At 53.4% G+C, this 14,928-nt stretch overlaps 1 protein-coding gene across 2 annotated transcripts in view; it reads left to right on the forward strand.

The window, feature by feature from the left end:
• The first annotated feature begins 8,785 nt into the window (after positions 1 to 8,785).
• Rasgrf1 (Ras protein specific guanine nucleotide releasing factor 1) overlaps positions 8,786 to 14,928 on the forward strand; it is a 61,088-nt gene continuing 54,945 nt past the window's right edge. For both annotated transcript variants that reach the window (XM_090321785.1, XM_090321786.1), the window contains exon 1: positions 8,786 to 9,121. In XM_090321785.1, the coding sequence (XP_090177911.1) occupies positions 8,846 to 9,121 (276 nt within the window). In that variant the 5' untranslated portion in view covers positions 8,786 to 8,845. The remainder of the gene's footprint in view (positions 9,122 to 14,928) is intronic.

Raw genomic sequence — 14,928 nt, forward strand, 5'->3', positions numbered from 1 at the left:
TGAGACTTATCTTCAAGGAACCACCAGAGAGCTAGAAGTAGAGCTGTGGCTCAAGTGGTCAAGCACCAGCCTTGAGCACCAAAAAGGCACAGGGACGATGCCCAAGCCCTGAGTTCAAGAGTCAGGAAACAAAGAAGGAAAGAAGGGATTGAAAGGAAAGAGGAAGGAAGGAGGCAGGGGAGAGAGAGGAAGAAGAGAGAGGAAGGGAGGGAGGAAACGAGGAAGGAGTAAGGGAAGGGAAAGAAGGAAGGAAGGAAAGAAGGACAAAAGCGGGTGTTAGTACATACACACGGATGGATGGATGGATGGATGGATGGAGACAGATGGATAGATGATAGATCGATCCTATATTTATATTCCTCAGGAAGAAAATTACATCATTCCCAATGACAGAGCTGGAAAAAAACTATGTTCAATGAAATCAGCCAGGCTCAGAGAGTCAGATCAAACTCAGAAGACCTAGATATGCGTGCACGGGGTCACATGCAGACATACACACTGGTATTAAATAAAATGTGGCATGTATGAGACAGGATCCGGATGGTGTACGTCCTTGGAACAACTCACTCATGCTCTCACAACAGCAACAGCAGCAAGTGAGAGCTCATGGGATATGAGGGAGGGGGTGAGGTCAAACGGAGGGGGACAGATGGACAGACGGATAGAGGAGGGGTAAGTGGAGGCAGCCATTCTATTCAATAGACATTCATGAAGGGACTAGGAAAATTGAGGGGATGAGTGGGGTTGGGAGAAATGGGGGAAGAGTGAAAGGGGGGGGGCATTGTAGCCGGGCATGGTTGTTATCCAAGCTACTCAGGAAGCTGAGATCTGAGGATCCCAGTTCAAAGCCAGCCAGGCATGAAAGTCCATGAGACTCTTATCTCCAATTACCCATTAGAAAGCCAGAACTGGCACTGTGGCTCAAGCGGTAGGACAGTAGCCTTGAATTGAAAAGCTCAGGGAGAGCACCCAGACTGAAGAAGAGAGAGAGAGAGAGAGAGAGAGAGAGAGAGAGAGAGAGAGAGAGAGAGAGAGAGAGAGAGAGAGAGAGAGGGAGAGGTTGTACACACAAACTGATGGGTTGAATTAAAACTCCGTTGTACAACTACTTCAGAGAATTCCTTTTTTTTAAATAGGAAGCTCAATGCTGAGAGAACCCAAGGCTACAGTAATCTGAATGTAAAGTTCTCCTTTTCACCAGGCAACCCAATGAAGAATAATCCAGACAGAAATCTAGAGAGTTCCGTGGCGAAGCCTGCCATTCTTGGACTCCTGTTGTTGCCCGTGCTGTGTAAGTGAGCAGAAAGAGGCCATGGCTGGACTCAGAGCTGGAAACAACGCTGTGGCTCTGAAAGACTCTTACACGATCTCAATATACCACAGCCCTGGGGAACGGGGTCCCAGGAATCCAGAAAGTTTGGCAAATCAAATCAAATAAATAATAAGTGTGTGTGTGTAGGTCATGGAAACACTAAGCTCTCCTCTGCCCGCTTTTCTCTCATGCAGTTCTCAGAAATAATCCGACCCAGGAGCCTGAAAGCAAAAAGGGGCCATGTGACTGAATTCTCACCAGGAACCCTCAAAAGCAGTTGAAACGTTTGAATCAGAACTTTTCTTATTTTCTGCAATGGTGTCGGATGAAGAAATCGATTAATGACCCCAAGATTCTAGCATCTGGGCAAATGACCAGCTCACCATGGCCAGTAAAATCTCCTCACCATGGGCTGGGAGTGTGGCCCAGTGGTAGAGTTCTTGCCTAGCATGTATGAAGCACTGAGTTTGATTCCTCAGTACCACATACACAGAAAAATCCAGCAGTGGTGCGGTGGCTCCAGTGGTAGAGTGATAGCCTTGAGAAAGCCCAAAGACAATGCTCAGGCCCTGAGTTCAAGCCCCAACACTAAAAAATAGACAAAAAAAAAAACCCCAAAAAAACAAAACACTGCATCTGATCCAGAAAAACAACAAATGTTCCCCAAAGCTCACCTTGCTTCTGTGCATGTGTGTGCATGTGTGTGTCAGTCCTGGCCCTTGAACTTACAGCCTTGAGCTCTTCTTTAGATTTAGCACTCAAGGCTCTACCACCCAAAGCCATACCTCCACTTCTGACTGGTTATTTGGAGATAAGAGTCTTACAGACTTTTCCACGCAGGCGGGCTTAGAACCGTCCCTGGGCTCTGCACTCTCACAGCTCTGCCTGTCACAGGTCCAGACCCCGCACCCACAGCAGAACTCCCATACGGGTGTAATCTTCCCAGGAGCTGCCACACCCACCGGAAGTTGAAGAAGACACAGCAGGGACACCATCAGGAATGTCACCTAGCACAGAGAGACACGTGGGCTGTTCCCTTCAGCCACTTTCTCTTCCTAAGCCAGCTCTGACTCCTCTATCTGCCAAGAGGGCATACAAGACAGCACCCATGTCCCCAAAAAGGATTCAGTCCCCACCCCTCCCTACAGAGTGCTAGAAATGCCAGCTTACTTGGGCAGAAAGAGGGAAATTACTGGCTGGTTTTATGATCCAGGGTCTACAGGTGGCAAAGCCAACTGCCAGCAGTATGCAGCCTGGGTCCTGGCCTTGACCACCTCAGAATGCCCTGAGAATGGAGTGTCTTGGCTGTGCGAGGCTCAGCTCTGATTAGTTGACGATCTCAGTTCCATTGGTTGGTGTCAAAGGGATGCTGTATTCTGATTGGTCAAGCCAAGAGTTGGGGTCCACCCCAACTTTGCCCTGATGCTAAGCGAGTCCTCCTCTAGACACACCTAGAACCAAGAATCACATCCCTGGAGCACTCTAGAACCCCCCCAGAGCTGGGTCTCGTTGTGGAAGGAAGAATACTAAATAACGTGTTCTTTTAGTCTCTAAAACATCAGGAGTTCTTGACTGATTTATTTCTCTACTACAGTAACTTCTGCAGCCAGGAGGTTGAGATCTGAAGATCGAGGTTCAAAACCAGCCTGGGCACCAAAGTCTGTGAGACTCTTTTCACCAGTTAACCACTAGAAAACCAGAAGTGGGGCTGTGGCTCAAGGGGTAGAGTGGTAGCCATGAGCTGAAGAGCTCAGAGACAATGCCCAGGCCCAGAGTTCAAGTTCCATGACCAACAACAACAAAAAGAGATGCAAATAAGAGAGAGAATTTCTCATCTAAATGAGAACAAAATACTTTCACTAGCCCCTGCCTTACCTCCCTATTCTCCCAACATGATTCAAAAGGTCAGATTAGATTTGGGGGGCTAGGTCCCCTATAATCTGAGAGTCTCAGGAGGCTTAGATCTTAGGATCATGGATAGCTGGGTAGCAAAGTAGCAGAAATAGCCAGGAGTGGAAGTGTGGTTTCAAATAATAGAGTGCCAGACTTGAGTCAAAGAAACTAAGGCACAGGCCCCAGACCCTGAGTTCAAGCTCCAGAACTTGAACATTAAAATAATTCATTAATTTAAAAACACAGAAGAATGGAACAAAAAAAAATAAACTAGAATGTGAGCGGGCACCAATAATTCACTGTCTGCAATCCCAGCTACTCAGAAGACTGAGAACTGAGGATCAAAGTTCTAAGGTAGGCCAGGCGGAAAAAAGCTGTGAGACTCTTATCGCTAATTAACCACCGAAACATTTTTTTAAAGCTGGGGTTTTGGGATTTGTCACCTCTGAAAATATTGATAATGCCAAGGACGCCATGATGGCAACAAAAGGGAAGTCCCAGTAGACCAACCTGGCAAGTCATCTGACAATTCCATGGACACTGTGGTGGTTCTGCTGGAGGCCGTGGCGTCTTCCGTGGAGGTCAGGGCCCAGGGCCGTGGGTTCTCTAGAGGGGAAGTGGACCGAGGCTATGGTGGCAGCCAGTTTGAGTCCCGGAATGGAGGCTATGGGGGCTCCAGAGATTGCTACAGCAGCTGGAGCCAAGGTGGTGGCTATGGTGACAGAAGTTCCGGTGGGTCATACTGAGACAGCTGTGACAGTTATGCTACACACAGCAAGTAAAAATCCAATTGATCACTAGAAAATGGTACCTTGAGCTGAAGAGCTCAGGGACAGTGCCCAGGCCCAGAGTTCAAGTCCCACAACCCACCCCCCCCCGACACACACACACACACACACACACACACACACACAAAATCTATATTGTTTCTAGGGGTTTTGTGTGTACCTTTTGCTCTTTTTAGTGAGGTCACCCCCATGAAATTGGGTGCCCCTACTTTTGGAATGGACTCTGAATCCGCTCTGTCTGTTAGAAGCTGAGCAAGATGTGGCTTTTTCCAACTTCGTGTAATGTTTGAGTGTAGCATGGTAGAACGCTTTCTGGGCATCACAGACTGTGACAGAGCCCAGCCTGAATGCCCATTGTGCTGTGAGCCCTACAAAAGACAGGTAGATGGCCACCCGAGAGGTTCTTGAAGATGTTTGTGTATATTGTCCATTTTTTACTGGAAGACATATGCATCGCTGATCGATGTTGTATTTGCAGTGGCTCAGGAATTCGTGTACACAGTTTTCTTTGGCTTTACAAAGCCAGTTAAAAGATGGTGTGAAATGATGAACAAAAAAGTTGGAAGTGGAGCTGTGGTTCAAGTGATAAAGCTCCAGCCTGGAGCATAAAAGCTCAAGTACAGCACCCAGGCCCCAGGACCGATCAAAAGAAAAAACCACCACCATAACAACCATAGAATCTGGAGATAGTCCCAAATATAGGCAAAAATTGTACATGGTAAGTAGAATATTTTATAGACATGGCTGAGTTTAAAGTATTCAAACAAGTGATGTTTAGGACAACTTTCTAACCATTCAAGAAAAAAATGAGCCGGACGAGATGGCTTATGCCTGTGATCCTAGCTACTCAGGCTGAGATCTGAGGATCAGGGTTCAAAGCCAGCCCAGGCACAAAATGACCTGAGACTCTTTATCTCCAATTAACCTCTAGGAAACGGGAAGTGGGGCTTGGCTCAAGGATAGGGCAGTAGCCTTGAGCTGAAGAGCTCAGGGACAGTGCTCAGGCCGAGTTCTAAGCCCCATGACAAAAGAAAGGAAGGAAGGAAGGAAGGAAGGAAGGAAGGAAGGAAGGAAGGAAGGAAGGAAGGAAGGAAAATCAACCAAATGAGTTAAACTCATGAACAGGGGGAAACAATGAAACTAGCAAAGCAGACAAGGACGTATGGGCAAGAGTTTTCTACATTCACATTTCAATTTTGTCACAATCCAGAGACAAAAACGTATGACAGATACAGCAACGCAGGACTGCAGAGAGACAGAAACCCATCACAGAAAGACAAATACAGAATGCTCCTAGAAAAGATGCTAAGAGCACCGTACAGCATCACTACAGAAAGTGGCTCTCCTCTGCCCTTGTCTGTAAGACACGGGCTGCTACAGGGAACCTCAGTCTATCAGCCTGTAAAATGGGACTATTACCTTCCATTTGGGATGATAGCATGGGGGTGCAGGGGGAACCTCAGACCTGGAGGACAGTGCACAGAGAAGTTAGACAGGCCCAACCAGCCAGCTGTGGCAAATCACACTCCATGCAGTCCCAGCAAGAGCCATCCTGGTAAATGCTATCTTCTCAGCCAGCCCTTTGAAGCTCCTCCCCAGGGGCTCTGTCCCCTGCTTTGATTGGATGAGAATGATTGCATCAAGACCAATCACAGACTTCCCTGGTTTCTGCCTACAGACACTGGCTCAGGGCCCAGTGGGATAATTGAATTGATTGTCCCATCTCCTCTCTCCAGCAGGAAAATGTGGGACCCAGGCTAGCCAAACCAGCCTGGGTCCAGTCCATCTGAGCTTCCCAGAATTCCAAGACCAGCACATCCCATCCCCTGGCACAGCTGGCTGGGGAAGGGTGGAGGCCATGAAAGGCTTTGCCTGGACAAAGCTTTTTTGATTCTCAGCCCTAGGCCCAAGTCCAGCCTCAGTGGTTCTGATTTTACCAGGTTGGTGGGGGCAGGACAGGGGTGAGGGAAGAGGTTGCACACAGATGTGTCCAGATGTTTCGAAGCTGGGCGCTGGTGGCCCATGCAGGTCATTCGAGCCACTCAGAAGGCTGAGATCTGAGGTTCAAGGTTGGTGGCCAAGCCAGGCAGAAAAGTACATAAAACTTGTATCTCCAGTTAGCCACCAAAAATCTGGAAGTGGAGGTGTGGCTCAGCCTTGAAAGAAAAAGATGAATGAGGGCCAGGCACTGTGGCTCACACCTGTAATCTCAGGAGGCTGAGATCTGAGGATTGCAGTTCAAAGCAGGCCCCGGGAACTAAAGATCGTGAGGCTCTTATCTCCAATTAATCACTAGAAAATGGGAAATGAGGCTATGGCTCAGGGAGTAGGGCTTGACCTGAAGAGCCCAGGGACAGTGCCCAGGCCTAGAGTTCAAGGCCCACAACCCACAGAGGGGGGAAAAATAAAAGTGTCAACCTCCAGCAGGTTCTGTGTTAAGGAAAGAGAGAAAGAAAGACAGAGAGAGGAGAAAGAAAGAAAGAAAGAGGGGGAAGGGAGGGAGAGAGAGAAAAAGAAACAGAGGAGGAAGGGAAGAAGGAAAGAAGGAAGGAAGGAAGGAAGGAAGGAAGGAAGGAAGGAAGGAAGGAAGGAAGGAAGGAAGGAAGGAAGGACCCCAGCTACCGGCCTCAGCCTGGAGACCCGGGGTCCACGGGGGCCCCCGGAAGGCTGAGATCCGAGGGCCGGGAAGGGAAGCCAGGAGAACAGCAAATGCAAAAAGCCCACACGGGGCAGCGGCTCAGGTGGCAGAGGACCTGCCTTAGAGAGCTGCGGCGGGAGGTGGGGGGAGCCTGCCGGGCTCCCGGAGTACAGGAGGGCCATCCGGGTGTGCGTGCGTGCGCGAGGGTGCGCGGGTGTGCGCGGGTGCACTGTGCGTGTGTGCACAGGTGTGCATGGGTGTGAGCGGATGCCCTGTGCATGAGTGCACGGGTGTGTGCACGGGTGTGTGCGGGTGCACTGTGCATGAGTGCACGGGTGTGTGCACGGGTGTGTGTGGGTGCATTGTGCGTGTGTGCACGGGTGTGTGCACGGGTGTGCGTGGGTGCATTGTGCATGTGTGCACGGGTGTGCGTGGGTGCATTGTGCGTGTGTGCACGGGTGTGTGCACGGGTGTGTGGATGCATTGTGCATGAGTGCACGGTGTGTGCACGGGTGTGTGTGGGTGCATTGTGCATGAGTGCACGGTGTGTGCACGGGTGTGTGTGGGTGCATTGTGCATGAGTGCACGGATGTGTGCACGGGTGTGTGTGGGTGCACTGTGCGTGTGTGCACGGGTGTGAGCGGATGCCCTGTGCATGAGTGCACGGATGTGTGCACGGGTGTGCGTGGACGCATTGTGCGTGTGTGCACGGGTGTGTGCACGGGTGTGCGCGGGTGCACTGTGCATGAGTGCACGGGTGTGTGCACGGGTGTGTGTGGGTGCACTGTGCGTGTGTGCACGGGTGTGAGCGGATGCCCTGTGCATGAGTGCACGGGTGTGTGCACGGGTGTGCGTGGACGCATTGTGCATGAGTGCACGGGTGTGTGCACGGGTGTGCGTGGGTGCACTGTGCATGAGTGCACGGGTGTGTGCACGGGTGTGTGCACGGGTGTGTGTGGGTGCATTGTGCGTGTGTGCACGGCTGTGTAGACGGCTGTGCGTGGGTGCGTTGTGCGTGAGTGCACGGGTGCGCGTGTGTGCACGTGGGTGCACTGTGCTTGTGCGTACGTGTGTGCGTGCGCGCGTGTGCATGGGTGCATGGTGTGTGTGCACGGGCGTGTGCGCATGAGTGCTCGTGTGTGCCAGCCCGTACCGGGCAGGGCGCCCTGCGGCTCCGGGCCCTGGGCCTGCAGAGCGGAGCGGGGCGGCGGCGGTGCCTGGCAGCGCGGCCCCGGGCGCGGTGACGTCGCGGGATAAACGCCGGCGAACCGTGTGGGCGACGCGGAGCTAAAAATAAGAAGGGAAAATCTATCTCCAAGGCCTCACTGCGCCGGCGCGGCGCCCGGCTGCGGGCCGGCCTTGGTGCGCGGGGCGCGGGGCGCGGGGCGGGCCGGGGGGGGGGGGGGTCGAAAAACAGACAAACAGACAAACAGACAGACAAACAGAGGCCGAGGACGCGGGCTCTCCGAGCCGGACCTCAGGGCGCCCTGCGCGCGCGGCTCCCCCGCTCTCACCCAGTCCTGGATGGGTCCCCGGGGGCTGGGACGGTGACACAGGCGCCTCCACGAGTGATGATGATGATGATAATAATAATAATAATAATCATGATATAAGAAGGTATCAGGGCCAGTTTTTTTTGGGGGGGGAGAAAATGACAAGAGGAAAAAAGAAACCCACAAAGTATCTGGATCGGTTTTTTTGGGGGGACGCGCGGGGGGCGCCGGGGTTCCGTGGGGCTCCACGGACCCTGATCCACCGGGGCGCGCGTGCGCGGCGGGGAGCGAGGGCGGGGGAGGGGGCGCGGGGCGCAGCCCGCGCGCGGGGCCGCGTGCGTGTCCCTGTCCCTCCCGCGCGCCGCCCGGGCCTCGCCAGCGCCCGCGCGCGCCGGCCCTGCGTCTGTCCCCCGAGGGGGGTGTTTTGGGGGGGGAGGGGCAGGGGAAGAGGGGGGGTTGCGGGCGTGGGAAAAGTGCCGGGTGTCGTCGCCCCGGCTCCGGGGGCGGGGGGCGGAGCGCGCTGCGGGGGGCCGGGGGGCTCCGCGGAACCCAGAAGCGGCTGCCGCCCGGGGCATGGCGCGCGTCTAGAGCGCGGGGATCCTGCGGCGCAGCCGGAGCCGGAGCGCGGCGGCGGGCGGGCGGGCGGGCGGGCGGGCGGGCGCCGCGGGGTCCGGCGCGGGGAAGATGTGAGCGCGCGGGCTTCCGGCCGGCTCCGAACACCATGCAGAAGGGGATCCGGCTGAACGACGGCCACGTCGCGTCCCTGGGGCTGCTGGCGCGGAAGGACGGCACGCGCAAGGGCTACCTGAGCAAGCGGAGCTCCGACAACACAAAATGGCAAACCAAGTGGTTCGCGCTGCTGCAGAACCTGCTCTTCTACTTCGAGAGCGACTCGAGCTCGCGGCCCTCCGGCCTCTACCTGCTGGAGGGCTGCGTCTGCGACCGCGCGCCCTCGCCCAAGCCCGCGCCCTCCGCCAAGGAGCCGCTGGAGAAGCAGGTGAGGCGCCCCCCGTCCCCGCCCCGGGGCCCCCCGCGCGGCCGGCCGGGGTGGGGGGGGGCGGCGCTGCGGGCTGCGGCGGCCGCTCCATCCCCTCCGGGGACGCAGAGGCCCAGGGAGGGGGGGTTCCCCAAAGATCAGACCCCCCCCCCGAGGGGCGATCGCGACTCTGATCAGTTCTCCACCCCACCCCCAGCCTGCCGGCCCCAGCGGTCTGCGCCCCCCACACACACACCCAGCCCCCCAAACCAGGGACGAGTGGTTTAATTCCGGGCGCCTAGGCCGCCAAGGGCAAGGCCGGCGTCCTGGAGCGGCGGCCCTGCCGGGGGCTCTGCGGAGCTGGGCTCGGGCAGGTAGGGGGGGTGGTTGGTGTCTCAGGGGTCACCGGGTGTCAGGGGTCGACCCTGGTCAGAGCAGCCCACCCCAGAGCTCCACCGGCCCATCTCCTCCCCGCGCTGCAGTCCCTAGGGCTACCTGGCCGGCCTGGGCCTGCAGTGGGGAGGGAGGCGGGGAGCCCCACCTTCTGTGGGGAGGAAGGAGGGGTACCTGCATTCACAGAGTGAGAGCGTCCAGATGAGCCTAGAGACAGACAGATGGACAGACAGACACAGACACACACACACACACACACACACACACACACACACACATGGGTACCTGCATTCACAGAGTGAGAGCGTCCAGATGAGCCTAGAGACAGACAGACGGACAGACAGACAGACAGACACATCTCCAAAAGCATCCGGAGGACCCTGGCCATAAAAGTAAAGGATTGGGGATCTTACAATGTCACTGGACGAGACCTCACACTAGCTGGCCATTGCCTAGACCGACCTGGGGGAAGTCACAGAAAGAATTCACTTGTGCCGGGTCATAGCATAAATGGAGCCTACCCCAGCACCGAGCCCCCCCGCCCCCCACTTTGCAGTGCTGAGGAGAAAAAAAAAAAATCAGCCAAGATCTCACAAGCCATGGCTGCTTGCAGACTGATGGCTGGGATTTCTCACACACACACACACACACACACGACAGGGACAGCCATCTGAGTTCAGTAGTCTGTCTTGCTGGCCTTCTGGGGAGTGTGGAAAGGAAATATTTTGGGTGGGGGAGGGGGTGCGGAGAACCAGCCAGAAAGCCAGGCAGGTGAGAGTCCTCAGAGGAGAATAGAGCAGGTGGCTGTGACAAAGGCTGTTCCTCAAGCTTTACAGTGACAGCTCCTGGCCTCTCCTGCCACAGGCTCTCTGCCCTGACCTTCTTCACCATCGCAGACTTGCTCCTTAGCAGCGGCTGGCTGGTCTTTCCTAGCACCAGCCAGATGCCTCTGCATTCCTCAACACTGAGCAAAGCCCACAGGGCGGGTTAGGGGTTAGGAGTTAGGGTTAAGATTAGTGTTTGTTCGTATCCAACTATTCTATGGGCTCCCCAGCCTTCTAGACATGAAAACAGGCCTGAGAATGAAGATCAATTCTATTATGATTGTGTGATTTCAGTTATGAAGCAAAACTTCTCTGGATCTTTTTGTTTGCTTGTGATCTACGTGATTAAGATATGAATATCAACCTTCCTGAGGTTTGGGAAAATGCTGAATGACATAATGTGTATGAAAGGATCCTTGAAATACACTTCAGTGAGCTCTAGATCAATCTTCATTAAATCTGGATTATTCCCATCTGGGCAGGGTTATTGAAATCACCAAATGCTAATACTAGCAGGAATCTTAACGTGTATACAACCCCATCCCTGTCATTTTCCAGACTGCAAAACTGAGGTACAGAGAAGGGCAGGGATGTAGCTGTTAACACACAGATCTAGCAGAGTAAGACCCAGGAACCACACACCATCTAGGAAATCCTGAAAACGAGACCTTACATGCAGTCCCACTCATCTAGGCCTTGCCTGGGAAATAAGTCATGCTACCCATGAATCATGGGTAGAAGGTGAACTAAGAACATGGCCAGTTTCTGAAGCACACAGGTGTTCCTAAGAGAAGCCGGGCACGTAGTTTACACCTGTAATCCCAGCCACTCAAGATCCTGAGATCATGGTTCAAAGACATGCCTATAATCCTAGCTATTCTGGAGGCTGAGATCTGAAGATCATGAGTTCCAAGCCAGCCCAGTCAGAAAAGTCTGCGAGACTCTTATCTCTAGTGAACCAGCAAAAAGGTAGAAGTGGAATTGTGGTTCAAGTGGTAGAATGCCAGGCTTGAGCATCAAGTTTAAACCCCAAGACCAGAATTGGAAAAACAAAATAACTGGCAGGAAACAAGAGAGCAAGATTGGAGTAACTATTGGTCAGGTTTCCCAGTTCCAGAACATTCTAGTTAACCGCTCAAGCTCTTGTGTCTGCATTCATGTCATGTGGCTATGCAGCTGGTTTGGCACAGGTGGAAACCATTCATTCATTCTTTCCCCCAAGAAAACTTTTCATGAAGTCGGTGGTGGCAGAAACCTGTGTCCAAGTTTGGATCCACAGGAAGCTTGAGCCTCAAACCTGCTGGGCGCCTGAGATCCAAGGGTCTCGGTTCAAAGCCAGCCTGGGCAGGAAAAGTTGATGAGCAGAAATGCCAAGTGAGAGCATGATACCCCAGTTCTGACACATAAAATAAAGATGCTTGTTTGTTACCAACAGATGGTTTCTGGGGAGATTACTTGGGTTTAGTAAGGCATGATATTTACTCAGGTCCAAACTGTAAAGTGTAAAAACATGGTGTGTGTATGTGTGTGGATGTATTTGTGTGCTGGTACTGGCGCAGTCCTTAGCTTTTTCACTCAAGGCTCTTACCATGTGAGCCACCAGTCCACTTCCAGTTTTTTGATGGTTAATTGGAAATATGAATCACACAGACTCTTCTGCCCAGGCTGGTTTCAAACTGGGATTCTTAGATCTCAGCCTCCTGAGTAGCTAGAGTTACCACAGGTGTAAGCCAAGGTGTGGCACCTTGCTTTTATTTATTTATGTATTTATTGCCAGCCATGAGACTTGAACTCTGGGCCTACATGCTGTCCCTGAGCTCTCTTTACTCAAGGCTAGTGTTCTATGCTTTGATCCACGACACCACTTTTGGTTTTTTTCTGTGATTCACTGAAGTTAAAGAATCTCATAAACTTGCCTGCTCTGGCTGGCTTTGAACCACGCTGCTCAAATCGCAGCCTCCTCTGTGGCCCCCAGAACCTGGCCATATTCTACCCATAGTCCTTGAGAGCTCAAGAGGCTCAGAGACCGTGCATGTTCGCTGGCAGTGATGGTGTCAAAGCCAAGGAGCAAGCACATAGTAGGTGCACAGGAAATGCTCCTGGAGGTAGACTTGTTAATTCCATGTTCCCTTTCCTGAAGCTCTCATCCGGGACATGTACTTTGGTGCCTAGTAAAGAGAGTGCACAGAAAACCCCAGCGCCTGGCAGCATCAGGTTGGCATGCTGACATCCACAGTCCACAGCCAGGCCCCCTTCCCTCTGGCAGCTCCCAGGGGCCCTGCTGGCACAATCTGAGCTCCTGGCCCAGCTACACACACACACACACACACACACACACATGCACGCACGCACACACACACACGCACACACACACACACCCTGAGGCCTGAGTAAGTGGATTCAGAGCCTGCACTCAGCTTCCTAGAAACTAACCTCCCTTCTCCATTGCTGGCCTTGCTGGCTTTTCCAAGATCTCTTCAAATAAAGCTGGGTGCTGGTGGCTCACGCCCGTCATCCCAGCTACTCAGGAAGCTGAGATCCGAGGATCACGGTTCAAAGCCAGCCTGGGAAGGCCACCAGAAAATCAAAAGTGGAGCTGTGGCTCAGAGTGGTAGAGCAGAGGAGCTCAGGGACAGCTCCCAAGTCCTGAGGATCATGGTTCAAAGCCAGCCTGGGCAGGAATGACGCCTCTTCCAGCCCACTTAGGGAGAGGACCCCGGGACCCCTGCAGCCAGCTGCTGAGTCTGGTATGAGAGAAACTGAAGCCCAGGGACCTTCTGCACACCAGGCCATTGGTCTTTCCTATTTCCGGCCCTCTTTTACAGTCATTTCTGGTGGGCCATCCACAGGCTGGGGGGGCCTTATCCCCCTTCCCCCACTCCACTCCCCAGGGATGCCGACCGAGGGGTGAGTTATGAGGACCAGGACATCTCACAGCCAGTGGGTTGCATGGTGCACAGCCTGGCTGTCCACACCAGCCCCAGATACGCAGAGAACCCATCCTCTCCCCAGAGCCCTCGCAGCTCAGTGGTTGCCATTGAGGGACCATTGCAGGAGTCACCCGCTGTGGGGGGGCCCTCCATCCCGGCCTCTGTACCCCTTTGATTAGGAGTTCGGGCTGGTCCAATTCACTGTATAAAACAGCATCGGCCTTTGCTGCACTTCTCCTTTTTTATTTTTTTTTAATTTTTGACTGATACATAGCAAGAAAACATCATTCTTGCATTTTTGTGAAGCACAACGTTGCTGGTTTTTTTTTTTTTCACCCCCATCCTGAGTCTTGAACTCAGGGCCTGGGTATTGTCCTTGAGTTTTCCCAAAGCTAATGCTCTACCAGTTGAGCCACAGCTCTACTTGTCAGCTTTTGCTGTGTATGAGGTACCGAGGAATCGAACCCGGGTCTTCATGCATGCTAGGCAAACACTCTACCACTAAGCCACACTCCTAGCCCACAATGTGATGTTCTGATGTGCACATATGCACACTGGACCTTGAGGAGGTTGGTTGATAATTGGTACATTAACTTACGCTTTTTTTTGCTTACACTTTTAACTTAAAAAGAGTTGATTCCCACACTGGGACTTGAACTCAGGATCATGCATTCTTGCTTAGCTTTCTCACTCAAGGCTGGTATGCTACTGCACTTAAACCATGGCTCCACTTCCGGTTTTCTGGTGGTTCCTGGGAGAGAAGAGTCTCAGACTTTCCCCCCCAGGCTGGCTTTGAACCCAGATCCTCAGATCTCAACCTCCTGAGTAGCTGGGATGACAGACGTGAGCTCCCCATCATTTCCTTATGATGAAAAGACACAATTTTGGGGGTTCAGCTTCCTGTGTCCTCTGGCCCAGCCTCATCCACCCCTTGGCAAACAGCTGCCCAGCCCTGTGTCTACCTCTTACCCCCCTGTCTCCCCACAATTGAGAGTACCCCACTTCTGCCTGGATTGGTTACCAGTTGGCTACCAAATCTTCACACAGCTCCTTCCCCTCTGGCAGCTCTTAAGCTAAAATGTCACCTTCCCAGAAAGCTCCCCAGGAGCTAGCATGGTGGTACCTGAGTCCAGGGTCACGTCCCATGCATGGCTGGTCCCTTAAAGATCTCACTCACACACACACACACACAGCGCCAAGCACCAAGAGAAAAGCCAAAGCAGAAAATGCGCTTAGGGTTGATGAGATGACAGATGCAGGTGCCATTTGTGGGGCCCAGAAACAAAGGAGCAATGGGGTGGAGGGGCTGTGAGAGACTCTGTGTATGTATGCATGCGTGTGTGTGTGCGCATGCGCGCCCACTCTCGGGCTTGAACTCAGGGCCTGGTGCTCTCCTTGAGCTTTTCTCTCCAAGGCTGGTACTCTACCACTTGAACCACACCTCTGCACCTGGCTTTTTTTGCTGGTTCATAGGAGAGAAGAGTCTCGTGAGCTTTCCCACCCAAGCTGGCTTTGAACTGCCATCTTCACATCTCTGCCTCTTGAGTAGCTGGCTGATGGAGCTGCCACTAAGGGGCCCCTCTCCTGGAGGACTGGCTGGACCTGGGGGACCCCTGGGCATGGCAGCGGGAGGCTGGTGACCCCTGGCTCCCCAGTTCTGCCCCAGACCACAAGCTCAGGC

This window comes from Megascapheus bottae, chromosome 30 (genome assembly GCF_031878675.1).
Source record: "Megascapheus bottae isolate mThoBot1 chromosome 30, mThoBot2.hap1, whole genome shotgun sequence".
Lineage (NCBI taxonomy): Eukaryota > Metazoa > Chordata > Mammalia > Rodentia > Geomyidae > Megascapheus > Megascapheus bottae.